Raw genomic sequence first — 23,163 nt, 5'->3', positions numbered from 1 at the left:
CACATTATTGTAAAGAATTCTCAGTGTAAATGAGACTCTAAACTCTGTATGTTTTTCATGTAAATGTTGGTTGTGGTCACAGCTGAATTTTGAAATTCGGAGTGTCAACCATTGTGAGGGGTGATTTTGCTCAAAACCAGCCTTGCTTGGGGTAAAAGAGGCCTCCTCTTGTTTAAAATGTTCTTAATTATGTCTAAGAAATAACTCATGGCTATGGAACCTTTTACTAAATTGAAATAAATTGTGAAAACATCAAATTATTCAGTTTTCAGAAGTTCTGGCAATTATTTCACATGTCCCTCTTCCAATGGCTTTACCCTTATTAGTTGTCACAGAAGAAGTAATAAATTCTTTTATTATGACATCCAAAGTCCCAGCTGAAATTAGTTTCATTGTGCTGGGGACAAAACGGAAAAGTGACACTCCCATAGCCGGAGGGTTCTTAGTCTAAAGCCAAAGTGAGTGAAGGATTGGGAAAGTAAGTACCGCGTACAAGCAAAAGAAGGTCATAAATAAGCAGTGCAACTTGCAAGTTATAGGGAGTGTGGGTTTCTTATCCCTTTTCTTACTCTTTCCTTTCTCTTAAGAATAAAACAACTTGTGCTGCTGAAGGGATTCTGTTCAATCCATCTTTTCATCAAGAGTTGGATATCTATAATAGTAAAAGTTTGAGAAAAGAATACTGTGTGTGGCGTATGGATTCAGTAGTGACCTTTGCCCTAAACTAGCAAATGTAAGGAACTGGAATAGTAGACTGTTTTAGTTGAGCAGCTTTCATACTGGCGTGTTCCGTGGTGTCCCTATTGTCACTCGTTTTTTTTTCTTGTTCTGCCCTCCTTTGGCTCCCTGTAAATCTTGAATTGATGGCAGCTGTTTGAGCCAAACTCAAGACACGTTGCATCACATCAGGGTTTAAATGCTCAAAGGCAAGGGAGGATTGCTACTATTTTGTAGTATTCCTCCAGCAGCTCCATCTGTTCAGCTGAGGTCAATCACTAGCATCATGCAGCACTTCAGAGAGAGAGGAAGATGTTCTTTAAAGCTGGCTAGGAAACTGAATTTCCATTCCACGATTTATCAGTTCTTTGAGCGAATATTTCCAGCCCTGGTCAGTACAAAAAGCCAAAAACCTTGACCTTAAAGACTGCATGGTGGACTTCCCCAGAGCTGGAGAACCCAGAAGCCTGTGCCAGGATTTCCAGCCATCCATCCAACAGCAGGGATCTTGGATGCCTTAAGAAACAGGTGGAGCAGCTATTGTGTGTGCAGCTGCCCTGTCATCTGCAGGCCTGGAGAATTCAGTCGGCAAAGGTGGCAGGAGATGGTGGGGAACATGGCTGGGATGGGTTGACCTTCTGTGCTTGCAGTCAGAGCAGCTGAAGCTGTCCCCAGGCTTCTCCTGGCACGTTAAGGACCCGCAGCTTCTCAGAGAGGTTTGTTGGGACTAGCCCATTTCTGCATCACTTCTTCTGCTCTCGTTGTGTTGGCATTTCTTGGCAGGCAAGGGCTCTCTTACAAAATGTCTGACCAGCTCTAATGGTTTTATTACAATAAGTTGAGATTTTTATAGCTTTTTTTTTTTCTTTTAATGACTTATTTGGAAGAGGGACTTGCCTTGCCAGCTGTCTTCTTGTTCATTGCAGTATTATCCACCCAATATTGTTGGACAATACTTTCTTTTGAGATTCATAAAAATGCAGATTTTTATGGGTTCTCATACATCTGAAAATGAATGCTTTGTAAAAGTATTTATCCCATAAAGAAAAATTTAAAAATGCTTAAAAAACAGATTCCAGAAGGTCATTGGTAGCTTTGGCTTTCATATCACAAATTTCTCGGGTAAACATCCATCCCAGCAAATGTCTTTTTTTTTTTTTGTTTTTTCCCTGGCATATTTGTTTTTTCCTTGCCTGGTTCTCCTCCTCTCCTTTCTTGTGATCAGAAGTAGCAGTATAAACTAGAAGCTGGTCTCGAAAAGGTTTTGAACCGAGTGCACCCTACAGATGAATAAACACATTACCTTCCGAACCCTGGGATCTCTCTTCCAAAGGAAACAGGAAAAGGGGGAGCTCAGAGTCCTTAGCAAAATACCAGTGTGCAGAAAAAAGGCCTGTTTAAATTTTTTTTTTTACTTTCCCATCAGAAGATTTTTTTTTTTTACAGAGGTAGGAGCAGGAGAGGGGAAGGGTGTGAGGAGAGGGGGGAAGGTGGGTGCTGGGAGAGGGGAGGAAAAATACAGTGAATGCTCCTGTAACCTTTGCTCTGTTGATACTAGACAAGACTGCACTGTTAATGAGTGATTGTTAACAGATGGCTGTTGAGCAACTTAGTCAGAAGCAGAAGATGTTATTTGGTTGTAGTGCTGGGAGGGTTAGGGTGCAGGGGTGAGGTAAGGGGATATTTAGTCTTTTCATGAGGACTCTACTGTCAGAGATTTATGATTTTCTTGTAGGCTTTTGGAAGTGCGGGCTTGGGGGAAGGATTGTTTTCTATATGCTGATAGTAGAAAAGCCGTGTGGTGCTGAAGGCTCTAACGATTAGTTTTTCATTTGAGGGGTGCCCCTGCAGCCCTTGGCCTTTGAGAACTGAAAGATGGAAATGTCTTTACCTTGCCAAACCTCATGACCCAGACTGAGAAGGAGTGGGCTCTTCCCACCACACAGAGCTGTCTGAAGACTGGCTGGGAGCGGTTTAGGTGTGATCCACGCTTTGCCTGTGGGAGACATCATTAGTGTGTATTCCCTGCAGTGCACCAAATTGTTAATAAGTGCGTGTGAGAGGGGGCAGGAATCTTTTTGAGTGTGCGAGTCCATTTGTGCATGTTTCTTGCCCTTTTCTGGTGGGATATATACCTTGTTCAGCACATCCAGCATACCAACATATGCCATGTCCTCACCAGTTTTTAACAGGTATGGATTTGAAGGTAGCCTGGACACATCCTGTTCACTCTCTGTAGGATGTGGGTGCTGGAACCTATCAAGATTATTGCAGCTGCTGAGTGTTTCTCAGACTGTGCAGTACTTAGATTTTATACTTCATCTTTCTCTGGACATTTTGAGATACAGTGTTCAGGGGTATGAATATGAGTGAGACCAACAAGGATTGCTTCTCAAGAGTTGTTCTTATATTCAGCCAACGATGTATGGCTTGGGTGAAGGTAAGAACCAAATGCTCAGTACAACATTTTGCTAATAGGAAGTTGCAAAAGATTTTCGGTCTTTGGTCAGGAAAGGGACATTAGGACATTAGGACACGCCACTGGCAAATCTTGACCTTTAATAGCAAGTTTTAAGATAACCTCCCACAATCATGCACTAGATGATTTAATGTCTTTCTTGTACACGTAACTTTCTAACGTATGTAGGTGAGTGTGTATATATGTGTATAGATATATATTAATGTAATTTAAAGACTATTTTCTTTATTCTGTCATACTTATTTATTCATATTTCTTTTCTGGGGGCACATAGGACTATATGACAAATGTTCTTACACCTCCCGTGACCGAGGATGGGTCCTGGGGATTAACACCGTCAGTGACCAGGGGAATAGAGACCCCCGCTATTTCTTCTCTCTGAAGACGGACCGTGCTCGCAAAGTAACCACCATTGCAGCACATCGCAGCTACCTCCCCAACCAGTGGGTGCATCTGGCTGCCACGTATGATGGGCACCTGATGAAACTCTATGTGAATGGTGCCCAGGTGGCCACAAGTGGAGAGCAAGTGGGCAGCATCTTCAGTCTTCTGACCTTGAAGTGCAAGGTGCTCATGGTTGGAGGAAATGCCCTGAACCAGAACTATCGGGGTTACGTAGAGCACTTCAGCCTCTGGAGGACAGCCAGGTCTCAGAAGGAGATCTTGCTGGACATGGGCCAGGCAATTCACAGACAAGACACGCCTCTACCTCAGCTAGTTCTTCAAGACAGTTTACTGAATGTGAAAAACACCTGGTCTCCCATGAAGGATGGCAGCAGCCCTCAGAGCAAGTTCAGCTATCATCATGGCTATTTGCTGGATACCAGCCTAGACCCTCCTCTCTGCGGACAGACAGTCTGTGACAACACGGATGTAATCGCCAGCTACAACAAGCTCCCCAGCTTCCGCCGCAACAAAATTGTTCGCTACCGTGTGGTAAATCTCTATGACGACAAGCACCAGAACCCCACCGTCAGCTGGCAGCAGATTGAGTTCCAGCATCAGCATTTAAATGAAGCTTTCAGCCGCTACAATATCACCTGGGAGCTGGAGGTGCTGGAGGTAAAGAACTCTTCCCTTCGACACCGACTCATCCTGGCCAACTGTGATATCAGCAAGATCGGGGACGAGAACTGTGATCCTGAGTGCAACCACACCTTGACTGGGTACGATGGCGGAGACTGCCGACACATACGCCACACACTCTTCAACAAGAAGAAGCAGAATGGTGTGTGTGACATGGATTGTAATTACGAGAGGTACAACTTTGATGGCGGGGAATGCTGTAACCCAGAGATAACAGAAGTCACCAAGACGTGCTTTGACCCCTATTCTCCTTACAGGTAGGCAATTTCTTAAACAAGCTTGTTATGATTGTATTAATGCATACCTGTCTAGTTATTGATCAGCCTTCTGGCTGTTGAGCCCTTGTGTTGTTGCCATTATGGGCTTTGGAGTTTGTAATTAATTTATTTTGTCCTTAGTATTTGGCTCATGTTACAGTTACCCAGATGCAATCTCAGTAATGGCCTCAACAGCCTCATACCATTGAATTGGTATTCTCCATCTAGGCTAATAAAGACCAAAGTGGCCAACTTTGGGAGACCCATTAGTTGTTGGTAATGAGCAGTGTATTGTAGCATTGCACAGTTTTTATTCTAACCACAGAGTCTTAGGAGTGGGGATTGGATGTCATAGAAACTCATACGTATTTGGAGAGAGAACCACCCTTCAGGCATGGAACAGAACATAAACACTCTTAGGCAGACTTTAATTCTGTAGGAATTCTTTGAAGGTAGGTAGGTTATTCTATATGCTTAATGCTATGAGCTTTCTGTAAGCACTGCTGCAGACGGGCAGCTGAGTCCGTGGGTTATGAGCAGGGAGGTGGGTACCAGGTTCCTGGAAGTGCTGTTGTACACATTGGGTGCATAATTTAACTCTTCTGCACCCCTTCATACATATATATATATATATATATATAAAAATGGGGCTGAAGCCATTTATTGCAAATGGCAGAGAAACCTTCTGTGGGTGGATGAGAGTTTACAAAATCCTGAGATCCTCAGCTAAAGGCTTCCTTGTGTTGTAGTGTGAAGAGTGGCACCCTTGAATAACTTGCATCACTGGAGTACCATATACCTGCAATTACTTCAGTTTGGTTTTGGTCATCTTCAGATGCGCGTTAGTATGTTTAAGTAAAAGGTGTTCCCTGTGAATGAGTTTGAAATATAAACACACAGAAGATGAAGGTTAAAGCTGAAATTCTGTTGTCTGTATCCCATGTTACAGTTTTTTTAGGGCAGTTCATGGAGTCATGGGGGAAAACCTCTAGATGGTCAGAACACCCTGTGTTGTCAACACTAAGGTTCAGGTTAAGAAGGAAACTATGAGCTGTTCTGGAGTCCCTTCCATTATAGCAATTTAGGCTATATTTGTAACTTCCTTAGTAGAGAGAAGTTTTTAAACAAAATTATCAGCTCTACTGGAGCTTTAAATACACATAATTAAGCTGCAAAGAAATGCTTCCTTTCCATTTTTTTTTAAACTCCAGTGAGGTTGTTTTTGAAAAAATCCTTATAGCTCAGCTTGACTTCAGCCAGTTACCAGTGAACAAACCTCAAATGAGAAAATACTTTAAATACTGGTGATTGAAAATATCGAAAGGAATAATACCAATCTTTTAATAATGTTCAACTGGAGAGGAACACAACTAAGCAAATATCATCAAAGGCATAATGCAAATTGGATTGTTTTAACACCGTAGTTCTGAGAACTCGAGGTGTTAGTTATAACAGCTATGACAATTTTTAGAAAAATACTTTATTTTTAATCTGATAGTACCCTTTTATCACTTGTTCTGTGACCAACATAATACCCATACAAAATGAAACAAGAATAGCCTTGTAAATTTTAGCTGACAGATTTAAGCTTGTGCCTTAATGTTGTTCTGATGTACAGAGATGTTTCTATTTCAAATAAAGTCTTTTTGCTGCACAGATTGTACTTGCACAAACCCGAGCAATAAATTTACTTCTAAAATCTGAAGTTACCTCAACACAGCAGAGTTGCTTTTCCTATGTCGTTGTGTGTTCCTATTGGAGACAACCACCTTTCTGAACCTGTCTGAAAGATTTGTATTTCACCGCATTGAGCTCACAAATCTTCTATATGTTCATTGAGGTGGTTCCAGAAGGAGCAGCCCCTCCTCTTGACTGACACGCTGAAGTCAGTGAGGGAGGCCTGAAGGTCTTCTTCCACAGTGTAGAGCCTGAGAATATCCATGGATCCTCCAAATATTTTTTCGCAACAGTTAGCTTTTGTTTATTTGTCTTTGCACAGACATTGTAAGGCGGCATTTATCATTGGCAATGAAACCAAGAAGGGAGTAGAAGACACTCCATCTCTCTGGAGCCTTTATTTGGTGGCTGATGTGCTTAGGCTAAGCTCATGCCCACCACTATGATGGGTGTTTGCACTCAGTGTGGCAAAATAGAGCAATTAGCTCTGTGGACTTATTAATGAGCTTTGTAAAGCTGAACACTGAGTATTTAGGCTAACAAATACAGGTTTAGGACAGTGGCTTTGGCAGCAAAGCCTTCATTGACTAAAAGGCTGAAGATTCAAACCCTATGTTTGGCTTTGGTATTGCCCTCAGCATTGTCCCCTGAGAGAGGTTTCCATGCCAGCTAGTGACTCAGTCAAAATCTGTGACTCAGTTGGCACCATCTGGGCCCATTTTGCATCACCAGCCCCTCTTGTCATCACTTTCATTGGCAAAGAGTCCTCAGTCCTCTCTAGTGCAGGCCTTGCACCACATCAATGAAGACATCTCCACAGCCACCGACAACTCACATCTAATTCCAGGTATTTCCTCTGCCAAAGTTCAGTTTAACAATAGTAGAAGAAAAGGAAAAGAGCCTTCAGTCTGGTGAGGAAAGGAGGGGGAAAAAGATGCAGTGGGATCAATAAAAAGTTTCCTGAGCTTTGGGCTGTAAAGACTTCACAGTCTTCCTTAGTACTGGGGGGGCCTTCAGATGCTACTGGCTTTTGTTCCTCTGCATCCTTAGTGTCAGCAGTTGTAGCCAGCTGTTCACCATGCAGAGTTTATTCCTGAAATACTTTAGTCCTTTGGAACCAACCAAAAAATTCTAATGCTTGATTAATGTTCTTATAAACAGGAACCCTCTTCAGTGCCTCTTCGTCCCTAAAAAAGATGTATCCATTTCCAGTCACTCCCCTTCTTCTGACTGTCTCAGTCCCAGTCTACCAGGCCTGGGACTGTCCATCCTGGGACAAAGTTACTATGAGTCTTGTCACAAAAAGCTCTGTGGATGCTTCTCGGCTAAGTGCAACCACAGATGAGATATCACTGAAACAATTTCAAGACACCTCAGATCTGATTTATAAATTTCTTGTGATCCTTTTGGCACCTTGGGCAAAGTGCTCCAGTACTTTGATGGTGTCCTTCAGCCACCTTTGTGGTGCAGCTATGGGGATCTTAGAGCTGCTCCCAACAGCCGAACTGGTTTTGCTGGTTTTTGGTTTATTTCCAACCTCTCTTTCTCTTCTGGAACCTCCTCAAAAATATTTTTCTCCAAAGAGCTGAGATTCTGTGCCATAGTCAGGTAACAAGGATGGTGGAGCATGAAGATTTAAGTACAGTGACATATCCATAAAGAAGTTTGCCAGAGGGACAGTTCAGAGGGACAGCACTGATAGATGGGAACTCTGCTCTTAGAGCTGCTCAGCAGAAAAGCTGTAAACATTGTCGTACCATCTCTCCTCTTTTTTAGTAGCCTACAGGGAAAAAACAAAAGACTGGTTATCATTAGCCACACAGCAGGCTTTATCCAAGAATATGTGCCTCACTTCTTTTTATTAATTTTTTGAGTGGGACAAAATTTATTTAGTCCCTGCACAAGATTTGCAATTATTGTGCAGCTTTTCTTTATTTCTGCAATTCTGGGAAATTAGAACATGCTAAGGTCATACAGTCTGTCCCAATATAAAGGGAAGAAGCAAGGATAACCACTCTTGCCAGAAAGACACATTCCTTGTGTTATTTGGGATACTGTTGGTTACAAAATAGGGAGGACTTTGAGCTCATGACACCTACCATGGCTCCTTTTCAAAAAACTTGAAACAAACAGCAAGGGATCATAGGAAATCATGCTCTGTATGTGCCATTTGATGTGGCAAATTCTTGCACCATCCTATGGTTAACTGAGCTGTTGCTTTTATGTAATATTGGGCTTGCACATCAGGCTTCACCACAGGATCGCATGGACAGATAAGAAAGCATTCCCGTTGATGCTGCCTTAGGAAAAGGCTGATGAAATTCCTGAAACAGTAAAGACTACTGGAGTGTCTTCAAACACCCTCGATTCATACAATCTACTGTGAATACTTGCTGGAAATCCCCTCAGAATAACTGACCCTGGGGACTGGCTTTCTCAACATCCACATGTGTGCTCTGAAGGCTCCCACAACCCTTCAGTTCTGCCTAAACAAGAGGCAGGGATGAGCTGTACAACTCCAGAGCCTCTTTGCAGCACCTGCCTGCAGGCTCGGGGTGACACCGAAGCAAAGAACTGAGGCCCAGTGCCCTGCTGATCCAACCCTTTTCTATGGCCTTTTTCAACATTCGTGCAGTTCAGCACAGCTTAGCGTTGCATCGCATCAGTTCACTCAAGATTAAGGGCATCAGCACATTCCAGGCACGTGTAAATTGGACTCTGAATACACATTTGAACAATCTGTAGGAATCTCCATAGTGGTTTCAAAAAGCAATGGGTACGGCAGAGCCTTGTATGAAAAGCACACTGTGCTAGACCATACAGACCCCAGCAGTACCAGCTGGAGGTGGCTAATTCACAGCCAAGTCAGCCCTGTCGAGGTAACCGAGCTGTGGCTACACTTCAGGGCTCCTTCATGGAGTTTCAAATCAGATCAGCCTCTGATCGTTTTTTTTTCCTTCTTTTCCACTGGAAAACTTTTCATGAGGCTTCTTTGCAAAATATGGTCAACTTGCTCTGGAGGAGGGAGGCATACTTAATGTCCTTTTCTAGGAGCTAGAAGAGTTATAAGAAATATTCCTTGATTCTCAATAAAGGACTAATTTCCACTTAATCCTAAACACTAAAAAGAACAGAAGAAATTCATCAAAGCTCTTCGATTCAGGAAGTTTGAGAACTTAATCCCCTGCCTCAAAGAGATCATTGTGCAACTCTTGACATCAAGGATTCCTGCATTCTCACAGGTATCAGACAGACATATAGCAAATGCCTGATTTTTTGTCAAGGGGTTTGACATTAGATGTCCAGTTCTCTAATTTCCAGCCCCAGGGCTGTTTAGAAGGTGGAGAGGTAACATTCTAAAGGACAGAGATGCTGTGGTAGTTGTCACCGAAAAGCCAAGTCCCAAAAGGAAACCCTCTATTCTCTCTGTTTATTCTGTCCTTTATTCCAGATGTCAGGGATGTTAATCGGCTGCGAGGGGATGCATCTGCCCCCATGCTAGCAACTGACATCTATAAGTCTACTATTGAATTCTGATATAGACAGGGCTTCAGTACTAAAGAAACTATTTCTACATATATGATCGCACACCCTCAAAACAGTAGGAGTTTGCTTGATTTAGCTTGACCCACAGTCATCTTTTCCAACAGTTTTTCAGAGAAACATTTTTTCCCCAAGACTCATAGGACTCATGGCTTCATTCATGGACATTATCCATTATGTAAAAAGATCACTGTCTGGTCAAACTGCAGGATGCTTGGAATGAAGACAGCCTATAAAATCTATGGAGTAAACTATCAGAGATCATTAAGAATCCTTGTGGGAGACAATAGATTAAAGTATCATTATACTCTCCAGTGCTAATGCAGACCCATTTGGCTCTGGGGCCCACATGGAAGATTTGCAAGTGCAGAGTCTGTGGATTTGGCAAGGACTGAATTTACCCCTTGATGCTCTGCAGCACTGCATCCTCTAGGACCAGCTGCCCCACTGACACTCTCCAGCAGCCCCTTACCAGCCTCTGTTTCAGCAAACAAGGTGGAGCTCATCCCCTCCCATGTTCTGGAAAGTAGCAGTGTATGTAAGCTGTTTTATTCCCTTTGCTGATCAATTTAGATTATACTGTCTCACACACAGGCCTACAATTTGATCACGTCCAACATGCCTATTTCAAGTGCTGTGGGGCTTTGCATTAATCACTGTTTTTCTCCCATATCCATTTGTGCACAACCTCTCTTCACCAGTGGGTGTGAGGTGCCCTTTGCGTTTTTAATTAGCGGCAGCTGAAACCTTCTGTAAATTCAGGAGGTTGCACCTTTCAAACAGAGAAAGATGCAAAGCATGGGCTATTTCTGTGGCAAGCTTAGCCAGGTGCAATACTTACATTTACAATTCCTGTTCTGTCTTTCAAACTTATTTTTTGGTAGGAATTTAAGTCCAGTTCTTGCAGGCAATAGCTACCTTTTGAGGAAATACAGAGCAGCCACCTCTGCCATGCTCCATTTACAGCATCCATGAACATGATTCATCTGACTGCCTCTCACGTGGATTGCTGGACTTGGGCAAAGAGAACTTCAGTTGGGGTTTTTTTTGCCTAATGATCCCTTCACTATTGCTGCCAGTGGGAACGTACATAAATCTTTCAGAAGAGATGATGCTGACTTGTGCTATGTCCTGGGGGAGTCTGCTTTCTGCAGCCACACTTCAAATCCTCAGCATTACTGGGGCATTCACATAGTGGGTTCACAAGGTTCAGGAGAAGGGGTGAGAAGGATAAGGTGAATTTTCTTTATTCAGTCTCAGCTGAAAATGTTGATGTGAGCAGGGGCATGAATACTGGCCTAGCAGCTCTGCCTTTGCCCGGTATCTGTGAACTTAATGCCAGGGGAGAAAGCCAACCCCAAAATGTGATTACTCAGAAAATAGCAGTTTCTATAAGTAGTTTATATTTTTGTAGAAAGATACCTTTATGCCACAGAGGACTTTCCTGCAACCTCAGAAGATGGAGGATGGATTGATGGATGGATGGAAAGGCTGGGGAAAGAGATACAAGTTTTGACCAGAAGAAACAGATAGTAGTAGTAGAATCACAGAATGGTTTGATTTGGATATGATCTTAAAGACCATCAAGCTCCAAACCCCCTGCCATGGGCAGGGACGTTTTCTACTAGACCAGGTTGCTCCAAGCCCCGTCCAGCCCGGCCTTGGACACTGCCAGGGATGGGGCATCCACAGCTGCTCTGGGCAGCCTCTGCCAGTGCCCCACCACCCCCATAGCGAAGAATTTCTTCCTTATCTCTAATCTAAACCCAACCTCTGTCAGTTTAAAGTTCTTCCCCCTTGTCCAGTCACTACTAAAGTAAAAAGCCCCTCTCCAGCTTTCTTGTCACCCCCTTTAGGTACTGGAAGGAGCTATGAGGTCGCACTGGAGCTTTCTCCTCTCCGGGCTGAACAACACCAACTCTCTCAGCCTGTCCTCACAGGAGAGCTGCTCCAGCCCCCGATCATCTTCATGGCCTCCTCTGGACTCGCTCCCACAGGTCCATGTCCTTCTTATGCTGGAAGCCCCAGAGCTGGACGCAGCACTGCAGGTGGGGTCTCACCAGAACAGAGTAGAGCGGCAGAATCCCCTCCCCCGCCCTGCTGGTCACGCTGCTTTTGATGTGGCCCAGGGTACAGTTGGCTTTCTGGGCTGCAAACGCACATTGGCAGGTCACGTGGAGCTTCTTATCAACCAACACCCTCAAGTCCTCCTCAGGGCTGCTCTCAGTCCGTTCTCCACCCAGCCTGTATTTGTGCTTGGGACTGGCCTGGCCCACGTGTGGGACCTTGCACTTGGCCTGGTTGAATGTCATGAGCTTTGCAAGGGCCCATCACAAGCCTGTCAGGGTCCCTCTGGATGGCATCCCTTCCCCCAGCGCCTCAACAGCACCACACAGCTTGGTGTCATTGGGAGACTTGCTGAGGGTGTGCTCCATCCCACTGTCCATGTCACTGAAAAAAGTGTTAGTGTGCCACTGCTATGTTTTTCAGAGCAATGATGATCTTGGTGTAGCTAGGAGAGCTGAAGCTTACAAGCAAGGCAGGTTTGAGCAGTGGGGTGGGGGGGTGGGGATGTCTTTTCTTAAGGCAATTAATCATGCTAGGAGAAAAACATTATAAAAGAAAGAAGGGTTTACAAGCTTGAAAACTTGTCCTTTTTTCTCCCTAGATTAATCACTTGATCTGGGTAAAAAAAAAAATAAATATTTCTCCCAAGCAATCATTCCTTGCGATTTTTTTGTAGTCTTTCTTTTTTTAGTTTGTTGGCCTGTTGGGGGATTTCTGAGGTATGAGGAGTGTATGTCAGGGGATTTGCGTGTGTATGTATGTTTAAATTTGATAGCTGAAACAGAGTGAGGAGAGGATTAACTAAATGGAAAGGTGATGGAAAAAAGGAAGGTCTTGTAAAAGGTTGAAGGAGAAAGGATGTAGAGGTAGATCTGTAAGCAGCAGCATGAAGCACAGTCTGTCTATTGGCCCTTGTTTGAACTTCTTTGGCACTAGTTCCTGATGTTTTAAGTCCCTGTCTGCCTCCTCCCTATTCTGTCTTCCTTCCTTCCCTAAGGCAGATCATTCCTCCAGTATAGGCTCTCTTCTCTGCCCAGTTCGGGGACAGAGGTGGACATCTCGGTTTATCTTCTCTTAACTGCAGCAAGAAGAATCAACTGTCCCTCAAACACCCCAGGATCAGGACAGTATGGAGCTGTCCCATTGCTTTTGCCCCTGTCCACCACTAAGATATGCTTGTGCATAGTGACTGCTGAGGCCAATTTCAAAGTATATGCAATGTCTTGTCCATTAGCTATATGTTAAGACACCTCCTGAAATGGTGATAGAGTCCTAAAACTTTCTCTGTGTCCATGTGTGAGAAAGATGAAGCGTTTAGGTGATCAGAGGGGCTACAGAGAGCTGCTGGTAATAACTTCCTTAGAGCTATGAGGAAATACAATGATGCAGAGCCTCACAACAGACCTTTTTGGGATTACTGAGTTATGCTGGAACCGCTTCAATATTTGTAACATGTCCATAAAAGCTGTGTTGTAAAAAAGCATGATGCTGATAGCCGTAGTCATTTTTCATCCATTAGAGCCAGATTCATTGAGAAGTAAGCTGGATATATCTCCACCCCACAACACGGTAGAGTGTTTAGACCAGGAATACAAACCACTACTGTCAAAAGCAGTTCTGTGTTTGCTTGATGGCAGCCCTGGCTGAGGCAGAGTTACAGGACCCACATGCAGTGGAGGAAGATTAGTGCTCTGCTGTGGTCAATGAAATCCTGTCCTTCAGTTTTGTTCAGAGTAGATTTGCAATTTTGAAGTTTCTCAGGGTAACTCAACTGAAACTACCCAGTTTGCACATAATTTCAGCAATCCAAATTAACATAAATTTGCAAGAAGGTGTTTTCAGGTTCATTAGTAACATGTGGCTACACCATCGGAGGGCTTGTTCTCAGCTTCCAACAGAATCAGGGTGAGCTGCACTGAGGAAACTTCTTGGAGTACTTAAATGGTTGGAGTATGAAACTCTAATAAACCAAAAAGCCAGGAAATTTGGAGTGAAGGCTGAAACTCCATACCTAGTGCACCCTACTGGGTCTTTGTATTTCAGAACACGTTATGTTTGTTCGCTGAAATATCTCCAGTATGGAGCTCTTTAGGGTGGAGTTTCACCTTTAACTCTAAATTTCCTGGCATGTGTGAGTTTGAAGTACACGCTTAACTTTTCCCCAGTGCTGTTTTTCATTTTTAATTTCCTTTTTCTTTTAAAGGAGGGACCCTGCTAGAGGGACCCCTGCTAAAAAGGGACCTCACTGAAACCAGAATTGGAGGTTTTGGCCTAATTTGGTCTTTCTGAAATTTTTCAGGAGAACTAGGTTGAGCAATTTTTTTCTACAGTTTTTTTAAAGACTTTTGCGGCCAATCCACTCCAGTGAAAGAGATTGATAAAATCTGCACCCCGCAGACCAATTATTTTAGAAGGTACCCAGATGTCTGAGTAGATGTAACAAACCTTGGAAACACAGAGCATCTCATATAAATTCTAGTTAAAGATCTGGTCATGGCCATCAATATGCGTGAGCTGTTTGGTGTTAAATGTATTATTTCCATTAATTCAGTAATTGCAGAAGCAGCCGGTGTTTGCTGTTGACATTTGTTGGGTTACATCAGTGATGGTAAAATAGTGGAAACAGCAGTGGTTTGGAATGACAGCAGTGGCAATTACCTGCAATGCTTTTAAAAATAATTTTGGCCCTAGATGTTGAAAAGATGTGTCATCACTGATTTGTGTGAGGGCAGCTTCAGCAGGGTTGAATTACAAGACTTTGGAGAATAAAATTCTTTCTGCTGCCTCAAAATGCAAGTTTTGAGCTATATTGCCAGTAGATAATATGGAATAAATTTGCTTCTCGTGCTATAACCTTGTCGTGTCGATAAATTGAGGACTTCAGTGAGGTAGTTAGTTTCCCCAGTACAAGACTGTTGGTTTTTCAAGTCATTCCCATCAGCTTCACAAGGAGAATTTATCTTAGTGAAATGTCCCTGGGGGAATTGGGAAAGTGCTGAAGTTTGTGGCATTGGCTTTGTAAGTGCCTGCAGCCTTAGACCAGGTGTGCGCTAAGTGTGGAGAGCCAGCTCCTGGTTTCCAGAGGCATTGAGGCTCCCCCACCATTTCCCTGCCAACCCTTGCGATGGCTGTGGCATTGCACACTTTGCATGGAAGCCCCAGAAACTCAGCAGTCCTTGAGGATTTTCAGTAACTTTAGTTCATGCAAATGAAAATTCAAAGTGATATCTGGGGAGGATTCCTGCTGCCTGGAGCCAGGTACTTTGTCACCCTCTGTGCTGGGACTGGTACCCTGCACTGCTGAGAGGATGAGGAACTCCCTGTGTCCTCTGCTAAGCTGAATATTTCTCATTCTAACACATGAAAGCACTTTGTCACTTTACCGGGAGACAATATTCCTCTCTCCTTTCACCCTTTCCAGTATGGCCCCATCAACATCTTTGTGTTGGATTTCCAGCCTTGACTTTGTGATACAGATCACAGCTGGTTGGTTTGAATTTCCCCTGAGTTACCCAGGATGCTGCTGAAAGCACAGGAAGAGCAGAAATGCTTTAATCAGTTAAATCAATCAAACTAAAAAGTAGACAAGACCTTAAAATTTACCCCACGACCTTTGATACTCGCTGTGATGACGTCTTTGTCCTATTTCTTTAAGTGCAAGATTTTATTGGGACTTGGCAGAAGGGTGGAGTGAGGAAGACACGGGAGGGGGGTTTGCTGAGTTAAAAAAGGAAAATGTCAGTGAGAAAATGGAAATACCCTGATGTTTCTCCAGCCTAGCGCCGGAGTCGGCCTCTCTCTCCTTCTGTTGCAGGGAAGGGGCTCCTTTTCCGTTCGCTTGACTATGGCCTTATTTAATCGGTTTGCCCTGACATGGAGCCAAGAAAGGGCTTTGCTGTGTGATGCCGGGTCCTGCGTGCATTCAGGCATCCACAGCTGTTCCCTAGCAAGGGTTGGCTTTTGACTACTGAGGTATTTTTTTATAGCCACAGAGGGCAACTATTAATAGATGAGATTTACCAAAACACAGAGCTACGCAGCATGGTGTGGAGGGGAAGAGGGAAACCTGTGTGATTTATGCCAGGAAAATTCCATGTTGAAATTATAGTGAAAGACACAGTAAAAATGAGTATGCCAAGAGGGGGATTTAGTCTGTTATTCAGGCCATGCCAGCCTTTGTCTTACATTAAGGATCTGCCCCATTGCAAGAAGTACGTTGCTAAATTATTTCTTGAGCATTTAAACAACACAAATTATACAAAGGATAAAGATAAGGTGCATAGGCACAAAATACCAGCTTTTCTGAGATGTGATTAGACTCTGAAAGAAATACCAGAAGGAAGCAGAGGCATTCCTGACCCTGAAGACATTTCAGTTTGATCAGACATGGGATTAGGTGTAAAATGTGAAGAATTCCACATTATGTGGTAGGAATGAGCTGATCAGGAGTTTGCCTCTTTGTTTATTGATTCATTGCTAATTTCTGTGATATGATGTAATGAGACTTGTGCCCTTCTCAGACTTGCAAATTATATTAATGTATCAAAGATGACAGGTTAGGGAGCATTGAGCAGGAAAGAGTGAGGGTGTCAATTTAAGCTTCTTTTGTAGTCAGAGCTCAGATACTGGTTAAATAACATAAAATCCATCTTATATCAATTAATAGGCTCATTACTGTAATCATCTACACATCTTTTTCTGTACCTTCCAAAGACACAAAAGGGAATTATGTTCCCAAGACAAGACCATTGACTATCGGTACCATGTGGGTATCAAAATCCCCTTTACACTTTGAAAAGCTTTGCCTTAAGTTGTTTTGTGTTTCCTTGAGTCATTTATTGGTATTGTTTAATTAAGAATGAGACAGGGAAGATTAACTGGTGAAAAAATCTAAATTAATAAAGAAATATGATACACTCCTTTAGAGAACCTGGGTAAACGTCAAAAAGACCAGAGCTTAGTTTGCTTCATGTGAGCACCAGAGCGTATGGAAATGTTTTCAAACTGTCTGAACTGCTTAGGTTTGCAGAACTGGTCTAGAACAATTACAAAACAGCATTTTTCTGTGATCTTCTGATGTCCCCGAGTTTGATGATGCTTTATTTCTGTCTTCAATCCCAGGAAGAGCAAATGGAGACAAACATAGTCATGCCTGAGAAATACTAAGAATTACATAAATGTATATTATTCAAAATACCTGAATATGTTTGGGCTTGGCATTTCTGGTTCAGGGTTTTTATTTTGCCTTCACGTTTGGCTTGCTTTCTGTTAAGGACTAATTCTGCAAGTTGCTGATTCCTCCCCTGATGTGTAGGCTCAATGTTATTGCACTAAGTGCTGAGGATAAGCATTGGCTATTTGTAGTTGTTGTTGTTAGTTCCTTAGGGGAACAGTCATGCCATCTGCTCACAGCAGGTATAGACACACAGCATAGGTGTGATTTAGAGAATTAAATCTTAAAGTCTTTATAATTGCTGGAGAAAAGGTAGGTGCTTCCACGAGGATGCAGAGCACCTAGGTTAGAGGCTGGAAATAGGTATGTAAATGCCATACACAATTTACATCAGGCTTCCCCGTCACTGCACTCCTTAACAGTCATTCAATCTTTTCTATTTTTACATATATAATGTTGTCCCAAACGTATGTTATGCTTTCTGTCTGGACTAAGTCACATATCCCAAGCTCTTTGAAGTCCGCAGAAAGACTGAACTCCCAAAGACTTTGGTCTTTGGCTTGGATCTCTACATCCACAGCACAAGTGAGGTTGAGAGCCTTCCTGAGACGAAGGGCAACAGCTAGGAGGAAAGCTCCTACAGAACAACACTGTGCTAGAGTAAGTAAAAGAAATGTTTTGGGTAAGGAGTGATGGCATCAGTTCACAGCATTATGAAAATTACTTCCCTTTTGCCTCCAGCCTTTTACCACGACTGTGTCAGTGCCAAAACCCAGAACTCACTCACTAATTCTTCCAGAATTGATCGGTCATGATAAACTTCCAAACACAGAGTAAAATGCTTCCGTCAGACACATCAGAGTGTTTGTCCCAGTTTGCCTGAAGAAATCGGTGCCATTTAATTTCCCCCCTGCCCCCCACTGGATTCAGAAAAGGGCTAGGAGTTCCTGGCTTCCCCCTTATTCACTCAGAATTCCTCTAATGGTTTTACTTCTGGGCATAGATTTATTCATGTGGGGTTTTTGTCTTCAAAACATCTTATTTTGTCTTAAAAATGCAGGCTCAAACCTTTAGCTATCCTCATCTTGATCAGACACAAAGTTTGTTGTTGTTTTTTTTATCCACCTGGGAAGAATACCTGAAGCATTTCCAGGTTTTGATCTAGAAAACCATCGGGAGGAGATAGTCCAAAAGGTGCTTCCAGGATGGCTGCTCCCCCGCAGCTGAGCGAGGCGGGATGTCAGGTTTTGCAAAGTTCTTGAGATGTACTTGAGCTGGCAGCAGAGGAGTTGTGGAAGTGAGGGAATTCATAACACCCCCCTCTGTCTTTGACAGGGAGCTGCAAGACGTTTCACGCTAACATATGCTTTATAAATGCGGGTTTGTATAATTCTGGGTCTGTGTGTGGGAAACAGTGGACAAAAATGACAACCTGCAATTTTTGCTGGGTCCTTCGCAAAGCTAGTTTTGTAGTCATCAGGATCTTAAGTTCTCTAGTAGTTGTTAGTGACATGTTATCAATAAATTGCTGCAGCAAACCAGGGCGACAGTTGATGTGTGGTTGTGAGATGCAACTAGAGTGACAGAGGGTGCAAATGTTTGGGGAAATTAAACTGTGTGGCCTGTCTATAGCAGTTGTCCTCATGGTAAAAGTCGGTCAAGAAATTTGCTTACTGTAAAGGAAAATTAGAGTTTTCCCTGTCTTGCGTCTTGACAATGGAGAACAGATCTTTGCATTCTCACAGCCCTTTGCTAGAGGTCTGTGTTTGATTCAAGTGGATCCACAGGCTTGTGGTGCCAAAAGAGGCAATTTCTGCACTCCTGTCTGAAGGCCAAATATATGGGTATGATTTCCTATAGTTTACTGTTACATGCTGGATCAGTATTGTACGTTTCATAAGCTGCCAGTCCAATTTTGTAGGGTCTTGGGAAATGTGTCCTCTGGGGAATGCTTACAATCAGCCTTATGTTTTGGGCTGATAGTGCCTGTTTTCTGGTTACATGCGTTAGCAGATCCGTATGTGAGGCAACCTAAATGTCCTTCCATCCGACTAACAGCCTGGACATTAGATGTCCCTGCTGCCCACTGTTTTATCACGGGGTAGAGGATCTTCTGCTTGATATATCTCTCAGCTCAACCAACGCCTACTCCCAGAAGCACACACGTACAACGGTGTTTGCTTTACCTTGTGTCTATGCAGAAGCTGCAGGTCCTGCGTAGGTTAAAAAACCAGGAAGGCTGAAAGTTCTTGAGTGTTTGACAAAGCCATGTTTACATCTCTCCTCCTGCTGCTTAACTCTGGCTCAACAAAGAGAATCAAGGGACAGGATTTTGATGTCAGGGAGTTAATTATGTCAGCAGTATCTGTTACAGCCATTGCTTCCATGTTTCATCTCCCAATGGTAGTCACTTGACAAAGTCCTGATCTACTAAATCCTCTCTCCTGCTCTTTCTTTTCCTTTGTTTCTGTCTTCTTAGTGAACAGGAATAGAAATTAAAAAAAACCAATAATAATTTGGATTTAGAAAATAAACTGTCCACAATATTTTCTTTCTGCAGCTCTGGACTATTTTCATTGCAGCTGTGTTGGTGTTTCTACCAGATCACCTGGCAATTTACTGTGGATTCTGGGAACTTCAAAGCTAAATGTTCTTATATGAAATTTCTGTTGCAGCGGCTGACATTTTCTGTTTCCTTGTAATCTCTTCGTTGTTGGGAAAGAACAGAAGTAACCAGCTTTCATAGATCTTACAATATTTATTAGCTCTTTGAATCAGACTATTCAGTTGTTGGGGTTTTTTTTGTTGTTTTTGTTTTTTCTTAAAAAACATGTTCAGGACTTCAGTGTTGAAGATAAACACTAGCATGATCCATCAGTACCCCCTGAAAAAAACAGAAAATAAAAAGAGCTAAATATTAGTCCTTTGCTGTAACAGGGAGAAAAAAAAAATTCATGAACTTTGAAAACGTGAGGCTTTTAGTGCCAGAGCACAGGTTTTTCTTGGTTTTCCTGAACTGAAGTCTCCATCACCAGACTCTGTTCTTTGTGATCTCACTTTGGTGTCTCCTACCCTTTCCTGCATAAGATGAAATATGAGGAAATGTCAGCCAGTCTCGTTTGAATCAGGTTTTCATTTCTTTCTCAGAAAAGAGGAAAATTGGGATTATCCTAACCATAAGCCACTGATGATCTGCCCACTGCAGCAGGACCAACTTCATGCACAACCCTGCCAGGAGGTTAAGAAATGAGATTTGGAAGTCCATGAGTTATAAAAACAAAAACAGAAAAGAAGCGGCATCTCCAAAGCAAAAGTGATTGTTTTGCAAGATGCATATTTGGACTGGTTATTTTGGCCCATCAGCTCCAGAAGTATCTGTAATAAACATGCTAGGTCCTTTGTGGTTTTATATGATTATTTTTTTTTTCTGATGTCGGCCTGATTCCAAGTTGCTCTTCATTTCAATAGCAACGTATATCTCACTTTGTGGCACGGGGTTTATGTGTAGGGAGGATTAGCGTCAAAAAGTGAGATGAAAGGAGCAAAGAATTTGATCTTGTTCTTTTTTCATCCTGGATTTTTTACAGTGTGTTAATTAGAGAAGATGATAAAGGACCAGCCCCTTAAAGTCCCAGCTGCCCACCCCCACCCTAGCAGGGACGATGCCACGTGTCACCCTCCTGCAGGAGCTGTAACTGCAGCCTAACTGTGAGCCCCCCAAGGCCACAGTGCTCCCTACCCTGACCTGTGTTCAACTTCCTAAAGATCCCAAATACTCCCACAGTAAGTGACCCACCGGAGTCCACCCAGGAAGGACCCTGACCCATCCTGTCTGCCCGCAGTTGCCTACTGCAAGGGCGGGTGGTGCAGGTAGATGGAGCTCAGGACAGAGCAGTATCCACGCAGTAGTAACCCCATGATTTCCTCAGACTCTGAAGAGGGGACACAAAGCATTTCCCAGTGCTCCAGAGGTGCCAGGACCTGGGTTACTCCGGCCGTGACACCCAAGGGTCACGCCAGCAAGGCACTTGTTTGGGCAGGCTGCAGATGTGACCTCAAGTACGACCCCACAGCCACAAGGATGGAGATGAGAAAGACAGGCTGGAGTTAATATTAGTAGTGGAAGTTGTTAGACAACTTTAATATAAAGAGTTGCTAGGAGCTACTTCTATAATTAAAGAAAATTCTGTATCAAAGCCTCAGGTTTCCTCTTGATCTCTAACTTCCAGTCTGATTAACAGAGGATCTACCTAACTCTTGACCTGATTCAAGGGAGTGATGACAAGCTGCATTCCTGGTCTCTCTGGTGCTTTTCATAAAAAAAAAAAAAAATCAGGTTTGTTCTGGTGACTGAAACCAAAATGTCCTTTACTTGAACTATTGTGCAGTGTGCTATGCACGTATCTGTTGGTTGTTCTTGGAAGCTTTGGGATGCGAGGTGTTATGTAAATGCCAAATATTATTAGACCGGTGGCTGCTCACTCGTTGAAAGCAGAGTCCTGATTCCACCAGAAAATCTGTTTATGAAGTAAATGTGCTACATCGTCTTCAGGAACAGTGAAGCCGAGGGATGCAGGAAGGACCAGCTTATTTTAGGGAGCTTTGACTTTCCATCTGCTGAGCACTGGACCTTTAGGACTTTTTTGGAGACTGTAAAATATGAGTAAAAGGTTGTAAAATATGAGTGAAGCCTTATAAAATGTGATTAGTGGCCACCAGCAGAAAACTTAAAGGATCAGCAACACAAACCACTGCTTATTTAAAAGAAAGATGATCCATATTATCACAGAATGTAGGCTCAAGAGATCGAGTTTCTAATCTTTGCTGTCACAGTGAATGATTTTGTTACTTTGGACAAATTATTGTATTTATCTACCTCAGTTTTCCCGTTCAGAAGACAAGGAAAATTATTCCATTTACCTATTTCATGGCTTCTTCAGTGATGGTAAAATTCCTTGAGGGGAGGCCTGACACAAGGATTCCTGCGCCACGTTAGTGTCGCTTAAGCCCGTGGACGGGGTTTGGAGCGGTGCAGAGGGCTTGTGTTGGGGCTTTGACCAGAGTGGAATTTCTCTCTTCATGTTCAGGAAGTACTTTGAGGCCCAGAGGGGAAGCGTCGTGGAAGTGCCAAGCAGTTTAACTGATGGTTAAAATAGCCTAAAATAGAGATACCTTCCCATACTGATTTATATTCTTACATATACGTGAATGTGGTTTGTTGCTGGCAAAATGGGTTTTCATAAAGTGGCAAATCTGTTTTAACAGAACAGGTTCCTGAAAACATCCTTACACCACTTCTTTCTTTATCGTTTGACTTTTCTCCTTGTTACAATGGTTCAGCGTGTAGAGTCTGGAAAAACATCAGGGTAACCAGGGCAGAGGGAATATCAGTTGGAGATGAGGGATGGATAAGAGACAAATTACAGTATGTTTCTCATGGGTCATTTGGCTCTAGTCTTGAAAAGGAGAGAAAAAAAAATCCTGAAGTAGTAAAAGAAAGTAAAAGAGACAATCAAAACAAATAAACCTGCCAGTGGTGCTGATTTCAAAGGTCTGTGAAATGTGCATATATACTTCATAATGCTTTGCTATTTTAAAGAGATGCGTCTTGAAATGTTCCATGCTTTAATCCTACTCACTGTCTCAGAAGTTAATTGTACAGTAAGATCACAATTTCCATTGCCAAGGCTTTTCCTTTGTTTTCTTTTTTTCTTCCTGCAAGTTGGCCAGCCAGCATATCTTTTTCTCGTTTTCTGTGTAGTTGGTTAGCTTAATTATTTTTTATGGTCATGCAAGGAAAAAGGGCTTTTCAGTTCTTGCTACGCAAGTGAACTCAAATGTTGTTCTGCTCTCGAACGTAGACTCTGCAAAGGAAGAAGGCTCAGTGGTCACATATTTCTGGTCTATAGCACTGCAACTTTTTATAAACCTATAGATTTATAACCTTTTTATAAATCTATAAAAAGATTATATAAAGGTTGGGTCTCTACTATAAGAAGTGGGCAAAAAAGCCTGGGAGGATAAAGGGAGAGAGGAAACAAATAATTTTGTGTACATTACAGCCACCCTAAATTTTTGCCCAGAGCTCAGACAGAACATGTTTGACATTTGAAAATTTTTGCATCATCTTTTTCCCCATTCTTTATCCCTGAGCCTCTACTCGT

At 42.8% G+C, this 23,163-nt stretch overlaps 1 protein-coding gene across 1 annotated transcript in view; it reads left to right on the top strand.

Annotated features, from left to right (window-relative positions):
• Positions 1–23,163, top strand: part of PAPPA (pappalysin 1) — a 184,459-nt gene that overhangs the window by 22,633 nt on the left and 138,663 nt on the right. Inside the window, exon 2 of the mRNA XM_005231279.3 lies at positions 3,471–4,539. Within this exon, the coding sequence (XP_005231336.1) occupies positions 3,471–4,539 (1,069 nt within the window). The remainder of the gene's footprint in view (positions 1–3,470; positions 4,540–23,163) is intronic.

This window comes from Falco peregrinus, chromosome 1, assembly GCF_023634155.1.
Source record: "Falco peregrinus isolate bFalPer1 chromosome 1, bFalPer1.pri, whole genome shotgun sequence".
NCBI classification, from domain to species: domain Eukaryota; kingdom Metazoa; phylum Chordata; class Aves; order Falconiformes; family Falconidae; genus Falco; species Falco peregrinus.
Note: the sequence above shows the minus strand (reverse complement) of the source record. Positions and strands in the feature narration are given on the sequence as shown.